Source organism: Fusarium musae, chromosome 3 (assembly GCF_019915245.1).
Source record: "Fusarium musae strain F31 chromosome 3, whole genome shotgun sequence".
In the NCBI taxonomy this organism is placed as follows: domain Eukaryota; kingdom Fungi; phylum Ascomycota; class Sordariomycetes; order Hypocreales; family Nectriaceae; genus Fusarium; species Fusarium musae.
The window spans coordinates 4,560,626-4,580,178 of NC_058389.1; the positions used below are offsets into that span (position 1 = coordinate 4,560,626).

Genomic DNA, 19,553 nt, shown 5'->3' on the forward strand with positions numbered 1-19,553 from the left:
GACAATTCCCTTCCTTGAACAGCAGAGCAAACAAGAAAAGCATTCTGAAAACGCATCCCATGTACATATGTAGGTCTCGCATGAACACATCCCATTACATGTAGGTCTCAGTCATTGAGCAATAGCTGTCACTCGATGGTTCATGTACTGTACCTAGGTTATTAGCTGATAGGCACTTGTTGGGTGATATGATATGGCTTTTGAGTAAACCCATGGATTGGATGCGTTTCTTTCCTTCATTGCCCAATTAGCCACCTGCTGCCCGAGGATATCGTACACCTGTAGACTCTGAAAAATCGGTGAAGAGAGAACAGCGTTGTAAGGGAAAAACGTTTCCCTTGTTTCACAGTGTGACCCCCACCTTCTTAATTCCCGGCCGAGCAGCCTTGACGTCTCCCATCCAGACGGGCTCTGGTACCTTACCGCTTCGATGTATCAGACGATAGGTGTAACACAAAGCTGTGGCTACTGTTCACGTTACAGCATCATCTTTAAGCGGAGGCCTGGTCCAAGGGGATGAGGTATCGCATCCACAAGTACAAAAACGCGCACTGGAATTGTCAAATATCGATACAATAATAGAACAGACACTCTTCCACGAGAGCGATGAACTCCGAGAGTCTTTTCCGAAGCCTAGACGAAGCTTGGTTCTCAGCTGCATACTACTAAGATACCTCATAAGTAGTAGTAATGGAAGCTACATGATCTCATACGCCAGGAACGTCAATATGCGAGTGTCTTATTCACAAGCTACTACGTAACTGGACCCGAAAACTTTAACGCGGGACAGTTGTGGCCTGTCTCACATCGGTGTTATTACACGTTTATTGCATTGACGCCTCTGGTCTCGTGTCAGCCAATTACCAGCTTCAAAGGTAACCCCAACAACAGAGCCTGCTTTGTGCATACCGAATTCGTAACTCTGTGCGGAGAGTATCACACACCCAAGCCCCCGTTCAAGCTACCCACGTTCGTTATGCTTGCCCTCAAGGCTCACGCGAGACCCTTTTGCCTTATCGAATTGATGTTCCTTCATTGGTTGTTGATTAACCGTGGACATGCGATTGCATCGGCTCCAGTCGGTCACAGTCGGCCAGATGTTGAAATACGTCGCTTGTCTTGATGTCGCGGCCAGTACTTCTTTTCCACACCTGAGGCATTCGACACTGGTTGAGGATAGACGAACAATAATTTATATGTATTGCACTACGCTTCGAATCACATCTCGGAGCTTCAAAGAGCCTCGGATCCGAATGCGAGAAATAGGGTGTGTCTTGATGTGTAGGACTCCCTCAGATTTGGGTATCAGCTAGAACCACATTGCGGCGTAGTGCGATGCTTACCCCCAATAATTCCTCAGAGAGTCTCCTTGGACATCAAAGGGATGTCCTGCGTTGCCCAGACTTTGATGATAGCAGTACAGCATTTCCTATCCTCAATCTTAGATTCACGCCTCTCACCATCAATCTGGTCAGTGGAAACCGCCCCCAAAGGTCGGGTGTGTGAATGAACCTGGAGGATGACAGCTCTCATTTGACCAGTCATATTTCCCTGCAGCCCGGTACTTGGGCTACGCAAACAGACAAGAGCGTGGGGGCTCGTGCAAGATGCATTTTGATATAGGGCAAAAGAAGTTGTTGATGGCAGTGTTTCTTGATCTGTGCTGAAATTCGAGGCCAGCAATCACGAGTCCTGTCAATTATCTTATAAAACCACCTGAGTCTCTTCACCTTTGGAAGCTTCTTCATAGACATGCCAACCAAGTACACCATATCTCATCCATTCTTCTATCGTCATGTCAGACCCTCACTACATTCAAGTCCCTCGTCAGGGGAACCCATCACCTAATATTATATATCAGAGCCCTATGTACTCAGAGCAGATAAACACTTGGTTGCGAGAGGATCATAAGAATATGTCATGGAATGACATTCATTCAATTATTACATTTAACACACAAGACAACTCTGAGGCCAGCATCGCGCCATCTGATACCCCTGCTACCCAAGGCAGTGGGAAATAGCTCTATATTGGAACACGTTCTGGTAGAGGTACTGCTGTAATCTTCATCATTGAGACTTGTAAATGCTAACGTCATGTCGTCGGGATCAGATCACTTCATTCTCATCGACTGTACACACAACTTGTCTACAGCAGTCGACAGAGAACCAAGCGGTAACTCAATTCCCCTGGCGATAGAACGGAGACGGGAGTGCGTCTAACGATTGGCCATTTTTATTAGTCCCACGGAAACAATATTAGCCCATCCTGGGCAGGAAGTAGTAAGGAATGAAGAAATGATCGTCTATCTAGGGGGGCTGTGCGGGATAGTAAGGGCAGAATATACGCTTCGTTTATGAGTACCCCGATAGCTCTCTGTATAAGGCCAATGTAATTATTATTTCCATCTTGGTACATGTTATTCGAGGGTTGCATTTGGGTACGCCCACGAAATTTTGCTGCTGACACAAAAAAGAAGTATGACAAGTCTAAATGGAATTGTAGCACAGAGCATCTGCATAGGAATTCCTCGAGTAACCGGTTACGAAACTTCTAGAACTTTTCTAGAATTGTTCTGGAACTCTTCTCTTAAGCTTCAGCGGCTCGTAACACAGGTCCTTAGCTGACACAATAATTGCCTTCAATGGCATTTGAGGTCAGGGGGATGCTGTCATTCTGTTGATTACAATCATTGGACTTTCTTCCTCTCCTCGCTCATGGATCGCTTCATCTTTTGTTTCGCCTTCAGCCGTCTTTCCGTTTGAGTCTCTCGCCAGCAGGCTTCCCCGCGAAGGAAGTCCTAAGATCTTGGCCAATTCTACATATTTACCGACGCCATGCCAGTTGATACCCCGGACGGGTCTGTGGATGCAAATGCAGCTGTGACACGGAATATCGGGGGCTTTTGTGAAGCGACTGGACCTTTTCTTGTTTCTATCACGGGTCTTTATCCTTATTCTCGTCAAGTCCTAACTGGGCTCTTTTTTGTGTAAACAAAACTGGCAAAGTTGGGTGAGTTAAGATAACCAAGATTCAGTCAAAGCTCCAGCCCTTCTACAAAGAGCTAAATGAACATGAGCCGCGGCACATTTAAACAAGGACTGGGAGGCCAGGCAGGCTGACGTAGGTGACCCGGGAGAAGAGAAGGTCCTCCATACCCGGGCTTCTGACAATTGGGCAAAACCGACCATGAAAAGGGGAAGAGATGGCGTCAGCCCACTATTAGATCTAAGCACACCCGTGTAATCCCCGGCAGCTGTGCAGCCAAATGCCGTTGTGGATTGTCTGATCATCCGAACAACTACGGAGTAACATGGAATCTAAGGTTTCAAGCTTGAGCTCATGAACCTGCGTTTCCGCTCGAACATTATGTACCTAGTAGGCCATGTCCATCTCTAATGAATACCATTTTTGGACTAGCTGATGAGGTGAGTACAGTAAGGGTAGTACCTCCGTATTCTAGCTCCGTTTCGGCAGATCAACGCCACATTGGCCCATTTTCGTATCATTTAGACTCCCATCCATGGTCGGCTGAAGTTCTGAACTATGCCGAAATAGCGCTAGAAGGAATCGCAAATCTTAACGAGGTATCGGCACGGCAGCTAGGTCTTAGCTCCGCCATCCTTTTTTTGGTTTCAAGAAATCTGAGCTCAAAATACCCCGAGAAGAACCTTGCAGTCGCCTGTACATTCGTTCCTTAGTGCAGGTTGGTTATGACGCCGTGGAAAGGGTAAGCGTTTAGTTGGGTACCTTAGCTGCTAGGACAAGTCGCACAGCTCGTATCTGGTTGCGGGTACGTATATGCCATCTGACTGTTCGTACGACATAAGATCGCTGGTGCCTGCTTTTCATGCACGGTTGTATCCCTGCCCCACCACAATGGAAATTGACGAAGAACCTAGGTAGGCATGATGATCCTGCTGTTCATCTTTGATTACAATTGTATACCTAGGTGTCTATACTCTGTGTCGTTGGTAGTAAGTTGTACGCATAATTGCCAATCATCAGCTGGCCTATTGTCTTGACAATTGGCACTCAGAACCTATAAGGTAGTCTTCAATCAGGAGCGTACCAATCCGTGAGAGAAGGAATATAGAAGGACGTGCGCCATGCATGCTCGGTTCCTTAGCTTTGGTACCGCCGCGGCATGGAAGCTGGTTGCATCTGCTTCGCATTACCAGTGCGCTTGAGTCAACCCCAACCGCTCAACTCACTGGCTAGGTACATGCTAAGCTAGGTACGGCCATATTCCGCCACTAAGCTATCGCCGAGCTTGACTGTTGGTTGGTCTCTTTGTGTTACAGGATGGCAGTGACATGAACAATGCCGTGCGCGTTACCCAATATGGAAGTTTAGTTTCCCATCCATGTCAAAAAACCCTCGGCTGTGTATATATCCAGGATATAATTACCCCTCGATACCGTACCAACTATGAGACCCCATTTACCCCAAATGCCATTTCAGATGCACAGATACTTGTTGGCGAATGGGACTTGACTTTGATGGTCGGCATGGGTAAGAGCTTAAATAACCTGTAGTCTGATCCTCTTCGTTGGCCACTCTACCGATATCATCACCGGTATTGACTCGCGGTTTCGGTCTCATCTGTAAAGCCCCATCATACGGGGCGAACATCCCTGCTATACATTCCCTGTATAATACAGGCAGGGCTATTTCGTCCGCTTTCATTGTCGCTGATGAAGAGATGCAACATGACGTGTAGGCAACATGTTGCCCAAGAGGCCAGCTGGACGGCGACACTATCGGAACCTCGCCCTTGCGAGTCACGGGTGGAGGACCTCTGCTATACCGTTACGTTCGCCTGTAGATCCTGCGGCTCCGGTCAGGTAGTATCACTGCTGGCAGTTCGAATAATGCGAAGGGCTAGCCCCAGCGCACCCAAATGGTCTAAACAGAGCCTACTACAAAGGTTTTCCAGGGTGGTGCCGCAAGACCAATGCAATACAGTCGTCCAGTCTGTACTCCGTACAGGACCGATATGTAAACACCATCTCCAACTCTCTGGAAATTGATGGAGCGTTGAGATTAGAAAGGGCTAATTTAGATCGGGACTATTGGCGACCAACAATAAGAGAATGATGAGGGCTGAATGAAAGTCTATAATAGATGACCCCACACATCAATCGAGAACGACTGGGCAAAATTGACCAGGCAAAATTGACCAGGCAAAATTGACCGGACCTACCTCCAGCCAGACCGTCGTAAGATGTTCAGAATGCCCAGACATGAGCCAACTCCATGTAACCCATGTCATCCCAGAAGGAGCCCCCAAACAGATCTGCAGACCCAAGTCTACGACCGCACTATCATGGCCCAAGCTTCGGAGCTTACGAATGTCCATTTTTTATGAATCGCTCCTTGTGACCAGGAGAGACTGAGCACAGTGACGTTCAGAGTGAATCCGAGCCATGAGGAGTGAGATTCATCTGTTCCTCGGCAGGATTTTCAGCAATTGATAAAACAATGCCTCGGCTGAAATGTTTAGAGTTGTCAAAGATTCTCAATATAGCCCAAAAGTAACCTTGTCATAGGCAGTATGCATATTGCCTTGCCCTGAATGTAGGCGTACCTTTTCGTTTAGATATGCAGCTCAACATTCTGGGCCCCAGCCAACTCCCAAGTTTTTAAGTGGAAGTCCGGTAATACCGTTTCAGTATCGCTTAAATTTCGCATGCCATGCCCTATGCCTATGAGTAGCTATGCCCGGTAGATGTGGTGGAAGAGGCGTTCTGTGCATAGGTATAGTCGGGCCTCACCGGGCCCCGATCCATTGGCTTGAAGGATTATTCTATGTCTGGGCTTATGCTCTACCTGGTGAAGCGATGGAAGTACAGGTAGGTAACTGTGACCATTATTTCTCCGGATTTTATTTAGTTCGCCTGTAAATGGTCCGCCCAGCAAACCAGGCATGATACTTGTATCAGCCCCGATTCATTGAAGAACCGAACGCGTATCATAGCAATCTGCTACGAATAACTCATGGGTACGGAGGAGTTTTCGGCGCCGATCTTCCACAGGAAAATCTGGCGGTGCATCTCCAATTTCTGGGTTAACATAACGTCAGATATGTAGAGTCCAGGGTAGACGTGCATATCCTGGGAAATGGCAGCCACCTTGCTGGCGGCACAACACACCCGCCATCCTCGTCATCTGTTAGCTTTAAACGCCCGGGCCAGCCCGCTTGTTTTTAAGGGACGAACAGAAGGGTCCGTTCAACCCGTTGTCCACGGTGCGGCTGAGCTGTGCGGCTGCTGCCGATCAGGCATTGCGCTCCGTACAATGCTTCCGGGTCGTTTCTAGATCAGCCGCAGCAACATTACAGTGCGGAGTAATACCCATTACCTTGCCTAGAGAAGGGTGTCATAACCACCCCTGGGGGTGTAGATCTCGAGATAAAGGTCATCATCTTTTAGCTTGCAGGCCGCGTTACTGACGGTACATCCAGACCCCGATTATTCCACGGTCATTGCTCCGACGGAAGAACCGTGGACTAAAAGTTTTAGAATATGCTCAACTCGGCTCCGGTGTATCAAGGAAACCGGGTTTTGGGATGTAGTATCCGTAGTAGAACTAAATAAGTGCATCGCAGATAGTTTGGTGTTTGCCAAGGGTGATGATCTTCTTTACTTAAATAATAATTATTATTTAATAAGTCATATTTTAATTTTCGTCGTCAAGTACATGCCTTTGTGACTCGCGAGCAACACCAACCCACACCGGGTCACGGCCGTGACGGGACACCTTATACTACCCGTAGACTATCTCATATGCTCTTCATTCACATTCGAAGCTTAACATGGTAAATGAGTCTCAGTTCTATCTGTGGGCCACAATTTACGGTATATGGGGATGTCAATCCTTGTTCGTCAGTGACATCTCCAGGCTAGCGAGCCCCGCCACCGAGACAATACCTACTAACGAACATTGTTGTAATTGTAGCCGCAACCGCAACCGCAACTGCGTCTTCCGTCGTCGAGCAAGCTTTGACAGTGAACCTGGATACGACACGACGGGTCTCGTGGTGACGCCATGTCACTCACCAGCGCCCCCCAACTGTCATCCTTGCTGCTTGTGGCCCCGTCTCTAAAGCTTTGGCGTCTGGGGGGCTGATGCAAGCCCTGCATGCACCCCTGAATAAATCCTGTGTTGCAATTAACTTATTGTCAGTCGGCCCTCTGTGATGACATCCGCTCCGATGCCGAGACTTTCAGACTCCCAAGTTGCGCATCACCCGCACGGAACCACATCCGACAGATTCTCAAAGCTCCACAGGTCTGACCTCCACGCTTTGGCTTATACAAGATCCTGGGCGCTGGGGTATTCTTTTCCGGGTCTGTTCCGTATTCTATTTGACGTCCCAACTTCCATGCCATTGAGTTAGTATTAGCATCCAGACCCAATAATCATCAGTTACACTTCATAGCCTGGGGGATGAAAACATGTTTAATTCAAGCGAACGCCATAAACGGCTGCTAGGACACAGCGCTCAATTCCACAGAACTGTTGTAATCTCTGAGGTCAGCGCAACCAGAGAGTAGCAAAGTGTCACTCTTATCAAGGATGTAGAGAACTCAGCCCGTTCGTTGCATGCAAGTAAGCCGCGCAACGCAAGCATCAGCTATCAGGTCTATCAACTCAAAACAACGCTCTCATTGCATACAATACAAACACTCGCATTATACATTTTGGTTCGGCGAACCTGCCATGCTGCCAACACAGCCGACAGCCACAAGCGTAGACACCCACCTGAGCAGGAGGAATGTCTCAGGGCTGACTTCGTGGCCGAGTGGATGGCCCTATTGGATGCCTCGAGATTGGCGGGGGCCAAGGACATCTGTTTCATGGGCTCGGCTCTTTCCCAAGGGTAAATACTCTTTGATGAGTAACTATGCGGGTTGGCGTTGATACTGATCTCACTGAAAAGTTCGCCGAAATCCATCTGATGGAGAAGCCTGCAGCGCTAGGGTCGTTTCTATTGGTGAAAAGAAACAGGACAAGCCAATTTGGCGATTTAGAAGCCTTTGAGTACTCTTGGGGTCTGGTTCGCCGAGAAAGATCCTCCTGCTGCATGTTAAATTATCTGAGGTTGAAAACACCGACTTTAGCGACGTTGTTACGTAGTTTAAACGTTGAGATCAGCGAAGGTAGGGCGGGGGCTAAATTGGCGGCCGGAAACTTGCCGTCCCGCAAAATCCCACTCGAATTTTCTGTTCCCACAACCTAACGCGGGCAATGCGATGCTGCGAACACCAAAAGTCCATCAACCCGCTTCCCCCAGATCCGCTTCCCCAAACTCCCAAACGTACAGTGGTTGGTACCTTGCGCTAGGCTCAGCCAACTTAGTGTTCAGCACAGTTGCGTATGTAGATCCAATCCCTGCAAGAAACAGTCTTGGTGCATATGCAGTATAGGCACGCCATGCAATCGCTGCGAGCCCCTGCGACAACATTGTCTTGTAACTCTCATGAGTTCAACTCGGGCTCTAATAGCTGGTAAAATAGGGTCTTCATCCATTTTCGTCTGACGTAAGAGTCAGTTCTATCCTTCACCTTGACAGAGCCTCAATTTAGGTATGTGGTAGGCTTGTAACCGACATCATAAACATATACAGGTAGGTACCTTACACACACGGCTATAGTCCTAACAGGGACGTCTCTATTAATTGTTGAAACCTTATACGTGACGGTGGATGTTCCGCTCAGATGTCAGCCTGGATGCCAGTCCTGACGGGTGTCCTGACGGGTGTCCTGACGGGTGTCCGAATGGTAGTCTGGATGGTAGTCTGGATGGTAGCCCGCTCGGGCGCTGCATGGGATCATCTGCAGGAAGCCAATCAGGATGATTCCCGCCCTGTACGTATCTGGCGGAGGGGAGGTAAGGTCAGAAGCCACAGAACAAGGCAAAGAAAAGGCGGCCAGTAATGCACCAGCGCCATGATACCCTGGGCACGCCAGGGCAAGGACGGTAACATTCGACCCGGATTTGTTTATGGAAATGGCACAGAAGACAAGGGCGCTTAGTCTCTTTCAGATACTCGCGCTAAAGGACCAACAGACAAACCGGCGGAACAGGCGACAACGACAGACATATACAAGTAAATCTGACTGACATCAGATTCACCAATCTCATTGCCTCTATCTGTTGTCTCAAGACAACATGATCGTTGTAAATAATGATATGCCCGGGCTATCATACTGGGTAGTCAATGGCTACGCTCAAGCACATCCTCCGATATCTTCTAATCCCCTTCGTCATGACAACCCCCTTCTATGTTAAAGTTCCCCGTCAATGGAACCTATCACCCGTCATTGTACATCAGAGCGCTGAAACATATTATACTACTGCGGGTTCATCTCAAATGTGTTTTTTCACCAAGAATTAAAGCCCTATCAAAGCCCAATCTCGCTGCTCGCCGAATTGTAGCACCAGTACCTATAGGTACTGCTTGTGGGAGAGGCTTTCGTTGCGCCGATCATGATACTTGCGATAAGAGAAAGAAGGACAGCAAAACCTAGTAATCGAGGAGCTTCAGATTTCTCTTGCTTCGACTAGTTAGGGGTAACTTCCTACCACACATTAAGTCGATCCGCGGGCAACAATTCGACCTACCTCACGCACAGCGAAGTTGGCAGTGTTTCCGCAACGCTGAGATCATAAAAGGTTAACTTCGCCTTAGATTAGGTCAGGACTAAAATGGCAACTGACGGCACGGTGTGTGGTAGGGATGCTGACGGGTAGCTAGTGACCCACATGCAGGGCAAGGGTGTCCGTGTGGGGATCATCTAGGCAAAAACTGTCCAGACAAGATTTGTCCGGTCAAGATTTGTCCAGACAAGATTTGACCGGTCAAAATTTGTCCATGCAAAGACCATCCAGCGTCGCTCCAGCCAAACCGCCTCTATGTACCGCAGAAGTCCAAATATCCATCCACAGGTACCTAAGGTCTTGTATCGTAGGATGATCGGAGGTGCACCTATTCTATCAGAAATAACTTCCCAGAAAAAGTACTCATTCTGATACCATTACTATCTTCCCCAAAGGTTTGTAGTTGAGAGCCAATGCTGTTTAGCTGTTCCATAGATTTGACGTTGATCTTTGACCTTCACCTGAACATGAACCTCTCTGCTTTGTGTTGGAGGCAACGGATGCTGTCATCTTTCAGCTTGACGAGCCGCACTGGCATATAGCAGGCTTTACACTCACTGTTCCTGGCGTCGGCCAGCGCTGTCGACAACCCCTGTAGATACGCCTACGGGAATGGAGCGTAGGGGTGAGTCTGAACTGGGCTAGCAGCTGGTAGGGTACGATACAGAAGGGGGGCAACCAACATCCGATAAGCGACTCCTAGACAGGGGTCTTTTTGCACAGCGGACAATTGATTGGCTTCTTGAGTTACTTGTGTCCCTGGATCCCGAACCGCGACTCCGACTTCAGTGTAAAAAAGTCAGTGCTTGAGCTCATTCTTCAACGACTAGCCAATCAGGATAGGCTAGCAACAAGTGATGGAGGGACAGCGCAATCCCCAACTCACACTTGTCGCAGACGAAGGCAACCGCTCATGCAGCGCGCGGCGGTCGCCTCGAAAGGTACGGTCGCAGGGCATTGATGCCCTGGCTAACTGGACTTGCATATGGCCCTAAACGTCTTTTCAGTTTAGTTTGACAGGAGCCATCCTCATTGCGAACCAGGCGATCAATACTCAGAGTTATAGTCTATAGTGTTGTCCGATTCATCTATCAGTAGGGGGTCTGTTGTCTCGAGACAATATGTTTGTTATAAATATGATACTCCTCGAGTCATCATTTTCGGTACTCAACGGCTATGTCCAAGCTGATCCTACTATACATCCTATCACATAACATCAACCCCTTCATCATGCCCAGCCCTCACAATGTTCAAGTCCCTCGTCAAGGAAACCCTTCACCCAACATTGTACATCAGAGCACCGCATACTCAGAACAGATGAACGCTTGGCTGCGAGAGGACCATAAGAATATGCCGTGGCATAACCTTGATTCGATTGCAACGTCTAGCAGTAACATATCTGAGCCCAACCCAAACACCAACACTTCACACCATCTCGTCATTCAGGGCAGTGCTAAGTAGGCTCCTGCCCTGAACATCCGTTCTGGTACTGAGGTTTCGTTGATATCCCCCTCTATCCGGCCATAGGCATAACTGACATGATCCATCCCCATAGGCAAGCGTCAAGCCATACTCATAGGTCAAGTTACTTCATCCGTCGACGTCCTACTCAAAGCCCTCAACGCAGTAGTCGACATTGCCACGACTCGACTCGGTCCCCGGAACTCGAACGACAGCAGAAGAGACACACAAGATGCATGGGTGTATACAGTAGAAGTCAAGGTCTCTGTATAGGCGTGCTCAATTCAGAGCTTGCTAGGTCAAACTAGTGAAGCTCGGGATATATATGTACATCAACCTCCGTGGGGAGGGATGATGATAACCCTGTATACTTTGGTCAGTACTCTGACAAAACAGGAACATGTAGACAGAACAAGATGTGTCGGTGGGTATCAGGAAACTTTTAATGGAATCATACAAGAATTCTTGTCAAATACAATCTAGCGTGAAGTTTGTAGGTCATCATGTAGGAGGGGGCAGTGGCATTAGTGAAGTAAAGTTGTGACTTACTCAGCATAAATATGTTCATTTAAATCGAACGAACATTTCAGTTCGTCCGGTCTGTACCAACGCCCCTCGTAATCATCATCTCAATTGATCCGCACGACCTTTACGGTCGAGCAAATCCAGGTGAAGTAGTCCCAAAGATTTGACCGATCGTCCCGCGAATCTGGTCAACAAGAGCCTTGATCATGCCCTGAGGCTTGCCTCTTCCATCAAGCCCATGGACAGGCTCCGTACCCATCGTCGGGAGAACATTATCGCCAGCCGACAGACTAACGAACAACGCGAACGGTACGAGCCAAACACAAAGACCAAAGTACGACGCGATTTGCGCGAAGCTGGGAACATCGGCCTTATCGTAGTACGAAGTACGTTGGTACGCGCGCGACTGCGTATCGGAGAAATGACGGAACCAAACATAATGATTGACCAAAACGAGAACTACATCTCGTTAGTAATAACTCAATCCCCTCATCCCACAGGCAACATACCACACGATGCCAGGAACAACGGATCCGACAGCTTAACAAAAGGAAAGCGTCTCATATTACCCAGGTAAACCACATGCGACACAATCGTCAAGACGGTAGCCCAGAAGGGCAGACCATCAACCAGCCATAGAACCGTCTGAATGCCAATGACGCTGTAGATAAGACGCGTCAAGAACCGCTTCGCGATAACGCTGTGCTCCTCGACGAGCTCGGACAGGTAGTATAGACCCGATGCGATGGCAAGGGTCAAGAAGCAGAAACCCAGGAGGGTTCCTATGTAGCCGACAAGAGGTAGAATCCACATATTTTTGCGTTGCGTTGTGTTTGGGCGCAAGCAATGGTTTGAGTTGGAGCTCACATGGTGGGAGGAGGGGAGATGGTTATCTGCAGGAGGTTGAAAAGGAGAGTGTTTTGGACACGGTTTTATCTACCAATCAGTAGCTCCATCTGTCGGAAATTAGAGGCTCCGATTCCGATGGTGGTGGGGGTCGCCGCTAAGAAGTTGAGCTTATCGATAAAGCCACGAAAAAGTCGTTTTTGCTCAACACCAGGAAATCGGCGATAAGGTGCAGCTACAGGCTCCACGACCGATTCATTTCTTGCAATTCGGTATTCGAAGCTTGAGATCTGAAATATCGTCAAAACTCGTTGACTTACAGTCTTCATCATGTCTCGTCCTGAGGATACCCTGTATGTCACCACAACCCCGCCATCATACCCCTCAAGCTCACAGAAACAGTGCCGCCGACGTCCACTATGACGATACCGAAGCGCGCAAGTACACAACAAGCTCTCGAATCCAAAACATTCAAGCGTCTATGACCCGAAGAGCCCTTGAACTCCTCGATCTCAAGTCACCATCCCTCATTCTCGACGTCGGCTGCGGCAGTGGTCTCTCCGGCGAGATCCTCTCCTCAATCGAACCCGAAGAAGGCGGCCCTCACACATGGATCGGAATGGACGTCTCACCATCAATGTTGGACATTGCACTGCAGAGAGATGTAGAAGGTGATCTCATGCTAGCAGATATCGGCCAGGGCGTGCCCTTTCGAGCAGGTACTTTCGACGCAGCGATCAGCATCTCCGCTATCCAATGGCTCTGCAGCGCCGAAACAAGCGATACATCACCATTCGGCCGTCTAACGCGCTTCTTCAACGGTCTCTACGCATCGCTCAAGCGCGGCGGCCGCGCAGTTTGTCAATTCTACCCCAAGAACGATGAGCAGCGCCACATGATCACCCAAGCCGCCGTGAAAGCCGGCTTCGGCGCCGGTATGCTCGAAGACGACCCTGGCACCAAGAACCAGAAGCTGTACCTCGTGCTTACCGTGGGAGGCGGCGATATTCAGAAGAAGGGCGGTGATATCACTGGTGTTGTTGAGGGCATGGAGGGTGTGGATGTTGAGGATGCGAGACGGCAGATTAAAGCGCATGCTCCGAATATGTCAAAGGGTAGTAAGGCGTGGATCGTTAAGAAGAAGGAGCAGATGGAACGAAAGGGAAAGATTGTCAAGGCGACGTCGAAGTACACTGGACGAAAGCGACGGATACAGTTTTAGGCTTGTGGGCTGGTTTGGCATTGTACGGCGTTGGGTGGGAAAATCTTTCGTTCTAGACCTTTCAATTTGACACGGATACCCTTTGAAGCATACAGATCGGTCGTCGTATAACCCACGAAGGCCCATTTTGGGGGCTGCATTCAAGAGTTTTCTGCTTCTCGAGTCACCCTCAACTTAGGCGGCTGGCCAGAATGCCTCCTCCGCCTCCAGAACATCATGCCACTTCCCCTCAACCCTCTTGAACAGCTTCTCCTTAACATCCTCACCCTTCTCCTCAACAAGCTTATTAACAGCATCATCAATAATGCGTCCAAGCTCATCCACAAACTCAACAAACTCCTTACACGTCCAGTTGTTGATAAACTCCTTCCTCACGGCCCCACCATCAGCATCATTACTCCCATCATCATCAGACAGCTGCGCCTTAGCCCACGACCAAGCATCAAGGTAACACTTTTCCGTCCCCCAGTAAATCACCGCAGCTTCAAGCCAAGGAAGCTCTTCCTTCTCATTGGGAGCCACAGAAGCGTAGAGAGCTTCCCAGCGTCGAAGGCCTTCTAGCTTGGTGCTCGAGGCAACACGGCCATCGTCTCCAGTCTCGAGATTAACATTGATCCCGTATTGGGATGCTGTGTTGATAAAGAACTTTTCTTCTCGGCGGATGTTGACGAGAGCTGCGACGATCCAGTCTAGAAGCTTCGTTGTAGCTCCGGGATCGACATTAGGTTGCACGGTATCAGGATACTCGAGAAAGCTGAGAAGACGACCTAGCCCACGACAGTAGCTGTGGATGTAGAGACGATCGTTTGCAAGCCAGCGGCCAAGAAGCCCTTTTGATGCTTTGCCGTGACCTGCGAGTTTGAGGAACTCAGACTGGGTAGCTCGCTTGTAAGCTTGCTCGTCAGAGACGAGAAGCTGTTGGGTTAGAGAATAGGGCATGATAATGAATGATGAGGTATTTCCTCAGGATGTTGATGCGGAGATGGCTTCATGGTCTGACGAGAGCTTGGCAGGAATTATGTCATTATGAGAGGATCGGTTTAATGTTGTTCCAGCTGCAGGATGTTGGTACTACAGGGTCCAAGTCGAGTCGGGTCTATGTGAGATCTGTATGAAGCTACGATGTACCATCTTTGGTGTTTATGAGATTAGGTTAGTTTGTGTATGGTTGCCGCTTGTGAGACATTGCTCTGAACTTCAATTGTACTAGTCCAGGAATCTACTTGAGTCAAAAGGGGTGTAAGATACTTCTTTATCATGAATAACATGTGTTCCGATGACTTACATACTTGTTGATGGCGCCTGTGTATCTCAAACTCTCCCATTAGTTCTCTCGTCAGCAATGACTATCAACTTCTCGTGCCGCGCGTGTACTCGGCTGGCCGGCTCCTCTAGCAAATTCGACTGTCCCCAGCATTCATAGCAGCCTATGAGAAGCTTCCGTTGTCAATCAAATCGATAGACGCTATTATTGGGAACGGACTGTCGGACTCTCGGAACCTCCAAGAATGCAAAAACCCATCAACGGCACAATCATATTCCCGGATCTAAGACTGTACATCGCCGCAGTTGATCTTCAACGCCATGTAATTTCCTCCCCAGCCTCATCCATGCCAACCATGTGTCCAAATCGCCCATCTCTTCCACCACCAAAAGCTTGGCAACGTTCTATAGCCCGCTAATCGCTCACAATTGGACATCCAAGCACGATCAACTTCCTGGTTCATTCTGCTTCAACCGTTGCATGATCGCCTTTATCCCCGTCACGTTATTTTGTCCCTTAATCTGGGGGAACGAACGGCAACGGGAAGCTTTGCCGACAAGGTTTATGCAGCCCACTTGGTTTAATTAACGATGGCATCCCCCACAATAAGGGGGTCGTGTTGATTGTCAGCAGAAGCAAGCAAATTGATATCGATATTGCGGTTGTTTGAGATGTTGGAATGGGCAGTTTCAGTTTGAGTTGTTCTCTTTTGGGTCTATGCTGTGCTATTTGTGCGGTGAGTTTCACGGCGCATTGATAGAAGAAGTGCAGTCAAGGGAATTCTTGAATATGTACTCCGTAGGTGTCAACGTCTAGTCATAAACTATTGATAGCAATGTCGATCAAGTACACGTAACATGATGTGACAAGACCAGTCTAGATCTCGTATCAAATCGCTCTGAGAGGGTCAATTTCACTGCTCATAAGATGCACCCCTGATTTACAGGGACCCCCGGGGGGGCTGAGCTTCTGAAACATGGAGCTCTCGGAAGCATGTCATTCAACTGAAGACGCATCGTCAGTCTCGCATTGGCCTTTTAATGAATGCCTCTTGCCCTTGAGTGCAGTAAACTCCCCCTTCCCTCTTTTTTCCTAGGTTTTGCTCCCCTCTTTAGCAGACTCGACTTGGCTCTTGAATTGTTTCTTTCATTTTGCTCAGAATAAAACAAACTGAATCGTTAATTTAATTTCTTCTATTGCACACTCACTCACTTATTATCAATGATTCTCGACTTGGACTTAGGCGCCCTTGCGTCTCGCGCTGAGGGGATGGGTCTCACGCGAGTACTCCCCAGAGAAGCCAAGGAAACATGTCACAATGATCAATACTCGGATACCTGCGAAAAGCCCAATATTAGCACAGGCGAGATCATGCTAATTCTCTTCGTCGCCAGGTATTTCTCGCATATCGGTTAATTTTTTGTTGTCTTGGCTGACCTCATTCCGCAGCGCCGTTGTAGCCCTTGGCGTCATCGCCATGCTATGCTTCCTGCATCGCCGCCGCAAGCGCCTCGATAAACTCGAAGACCCCAAGGATTTCCAAGAACTCGACGACTACGGCATTGCGCCGATAAAGCAAAAACCAGCGAATATGCCTCGAGCACCACCGCCGACGTATGAGCGATCGCAGGACAAGAAGGAGATGAACACGGCTTCGCCTGCGACTACGAATGAGAGTTGGGGACGGGGGAGGGACTCGACTGATTCGTTAACGCCGTCGCTTCGACAGGCGATGGGGGTGACGCCCCGAGATACACTGGCCAATCACTAGGGAGGTATTCCACTGTGGACTGTAGGCGGATGAGCTACTGCAGGTGTTCGGTCGGTTTATGCATAATCGACCTGAGGTGTCGGGTGTTTCAGAGATGCAGCTCCACGATAGTCGCCGATTTACAGAGGGGATCAAACAAAGATTGGCATGTCTTTACGATGGCGTTTGGGAGATCAATTGGTATGCACGGCGTACGGGCTTTTTGCAGGATGGGCGTTCTTTTGGTTGGGTTTGGACTACCTTGCGCATGACTAGCGACAGTTTCCTTGACAATTCGAGAATATTTTGATACCTGGTTGCTGGCGATGCATCTGTGATGGGGAGGGAATCGTGACATTCTCACTCTGGCCCAAGTTTAGATGAGCCTTGCAAAGCTCTGGGTAGACATTTTCTGCCTGTGGTATTTGCCTGGCCTTCTCAGGCTCTCTCGGTTTGCTGACTGAGATCAGAAGCTCACTCTGGAGTACGCAAGGCGAACATGTGTAACAAGAGGATTTAGAAGAAGAGGGTCTTCTCGTGTGTGCCCTTGATTCAGTTCCATTCAGTTCAGCTGATCACATTCGTGAAGTGATGGGGCGCTGTGTAACTCTGTTGTCAGCACACTTTAGGGAATACGACTGTGATACACTCGTAGGATTTAGACCTTGTGTGCCCTGATAAAGGCAACGTAGCCCTCCCGAGCCACAAAGTTAATACACACGGATTATATAAACAGTCTTCAGCCATCCAAAGCAAACAAGTTCTTCATTATTCAATTTTTGCTGTTAACAATGGCACCCGCCGACACAGCGCCTCCTGTGAGACGTTACAACTTGAGGAGTCATACACCACGACACTTGCAAATCTTCAATCCTCCTCTGGAACCATGCGGCGATTTTCACTTGTTTGCACGTTTCCCGGCTGATGTCCGCTGGCTTGTTTGGCAGCATTCCCTCAGTCACGAGCGATGGATCGATATCACCTTGAGACCGGGCAGTTTCACCGGCGAACCAAGGGAGCAAACAAGCCATCAGAACTACGAGATCGTATTGGACCGTCGTTGGAAGATAAGCAAGCTCTTCCGGACCACGTCTGAGTCACGAAGGGCTGCTTTGGCTTTTTACCGTGTTCAACTGCCATGCTGGTACAAGAGGAAAGACAAGACCATGGTGAACAGCACACTCTATGTTTGCCCTGAATTGGACATGTTGATGCTCAACTGCTTGGAGGTTTTTGAAAACTTTGCACATGACATCTGGGCTTGTGATGCACGATGTGTCGGTCTGGTCAATCTCGCCTTGCGTGTCAAAGGCCCGTCCCAGGACTTCAATACCCCAAGCACCACTGGGCGTGACACGTCCCGGCTGAAGGAATCGTTGTTGAGAATTGAGCGCTTCACATTAATGAACACCTTGTGCATCCGTCGGTGGCATGGCGGCTTTGCAAAGCGCTCAACGGTTCCGGTTTTCAAGATGAACCGTGCTGTGCCTATCATGGGTCACTCGTTTGGCTTTCATCGATTATCATGCGATCCTCGATTGAATGACGGAAATTTCAAGCAAATTTACCTTGGAGACAGGGATCCTATAAGGCGGTTCCATCGCTGGTTCAGACTCCTTCTTTCAGTAGGGGTGAAGCAGAGTCATGAGATTGAGTATCGCTTTGGGAGCTGCTTTCGTTTATCTTCATCACTCATAACTGACCGAGCAAGCGCCATGGAGTCTATGAGTCGGGCCTACGAGGGGTTCCTAACGTCGATGGTATCAGAAACAGAAGACCCCCGGGAGGTCATCGCCAAGGAGACTGCAGAGCATCTTGAGCAAACACCGCAGCCAGCCGTGGGGTTCTGGCTCTTTCCTCTCAGGATATTCAAGCATCTACCTCTCGCGGACCCATCTCGTGATTATCCGATAGAGCACGACTATGGGGGTGGTACTCCTATCAAGGTGTCATCGGCGTTGGAGTATGGGGCCGAGCTGTGCTTGGCTAACATTTACTAGTTGAACAAGTTTGGCTTTTGTGGTTTAAAACAGCGAAACGGTGTAGCATAGCATAACGATCAAAATTGTGGATGTAAAGGGATGATACGTCTGTGAATCAGATCCATTCTGGAGGGTCACTTATCGGTAAATCATGCCCAGCCATATCTTTATAAAAAGAGTTCTTCATCCCTTATTGTCTTCATCTCTGCTCCTTAGCATCAGCAACCAGATCATATTCATCTTTTTATCATTTACATCTATTTATTATCCACATCAACTATCATCCAATTTCCACCATAATGACTGGCCAACGTCTCTGCTCGGTGAGAATGGCTGCCGCTGCCCACATGCAGGGCGACAAGAGCGACGCTGAATACGTCGAGGGTTACAGCGACGAAGAAGACCCTCAACCCGGCGAAGTCTGCATGGGCAAGTTCAGTACCTCCAACGGTGCGAGAATCTTCACCGATGGCCTGGCCACCTGCGTTAGAGTCGCGGTGACCGGTCGGTACCCAAATGGTAGATTCAACGGGGACGATCGATTCCTCGCACATGTTGCCGAATCAAAGCACAAGGCTGCGCTCCAGGGCCTTATCGATGCCGTCGAACGTGCCAAAGGGAACGGCATGCAGGTTGTTGAGGTCGTCGTGCTCATCTTGGCTGGCGGCAGTACCGATTCCGAACAGGATAAATTCAACGATGAGGTCATCGAACGAGTTCAGAACGCAGTCGGAATGCAGCCGAATGTTGTCGAGCATACTGAAAACTACAAGATGTCTGTTGAAGCCAACAAGCGTATCAACTACGCCCCCGAGTAACGACTTGACAGTTTCATCC

At 48.9% G+C, this 19,553-nt stretch overlaps 5 protein-coding genes across 5 annotated transcripts; 3 read left to right on the forward strand and 2 right to left on the reverse strand.

Annotated features, from left to right (window-relative positions):
• Positions 1-11,776: 11,776 nt before the first annotated feature.
• Positions 11,777-12,465, reverse strand: J7337_004838 (uncharacterized protein; the record flags this gene model as incomplete). Its single annotated transcript, XM_044822526.1, has 2 exons — positions 11,777-12,111; positions 12,162-12,465. The coding sequence occupies 2 exons, from the start codon at positions 12,463-12,465 to the stop codon at positions 11,777-11,779; spliced, it is 639 nt and encodes a 212-aa protein (XP_044683859.1).
• Positions 12,466-12,828: 363 nt separating this feature from the next.
• Positions 12,829-13,720, forward strand: J7337_004839 (uncharacterized protein; the record flags this gene model as incomplete). The annotated part of the gene is made up of 2 exons (XM_044822527.1): positions 12,829-12,851; positions 12,901-13,720. The coding sequence occupies 2 exons, from the start codon at positions 12,829-12,831 to the stop codon at positions 13,718-13,720; spliced, it is 843 nt and encodes a 280-aa protein (XP_044683860.1).
• A 174-nt stretch (positions 13,721-13,894) lies between these two features.
• On the reverse strand, positions 13,895-14,659 carry J7337_004840 (uncharacterized protein; the record flags this gene model as incomplete). Its single annotated transcript, XM_044822528.1, has 1 exon — positions 13,895-14,659. The coding sequence occupies one exon, from the start codon at positions 14,657-14,659 to the stop codon at positions 13,895-13,897; it is 765 nt and encodes a 254-aa protein (XP_044683861.1).
• A 1,546-nt stretch (positions 14,660-16,205) lies between these two features.
• J7337_004841 (uncharacterized protein) lies at positions 16,206-16,755 on the forward strand (the record flags this gene model as incomplete). The annotated part of the gene is made up of 2 exons (XM_044822529.1): positions 16,206-16,378; positions 16,434-16,755. The coding sequence occupies 2 exons, from the start codon at positions 16,206-16,208 to the stop codon at positions 16,753-16,755; spliced, it is 495 nt and encodes a 164-aa protein (XP_044683862.1).
• A 2,260-nt stretch (positions 16,756-19,015) lies between these two features.
• On the forward strand, positions 19,016-19,534 carry J7337_004842 (uncharacterized protein; the record flags this gene model as incomplete). Its single annotated transcript, XM_044822530.1, has 2 exons — positions 19,016-19,039; positions 19,070-19,534. 2 exons carry the CDS (start codon positions 19,016-19,018, stop codon positions 19,532-19,534), a joined length of 489 nt encoding a protein of 162 aa, XP_044683863.1.
• Positions 19,535-19,553: the final 19 nt, after the last annotated feature.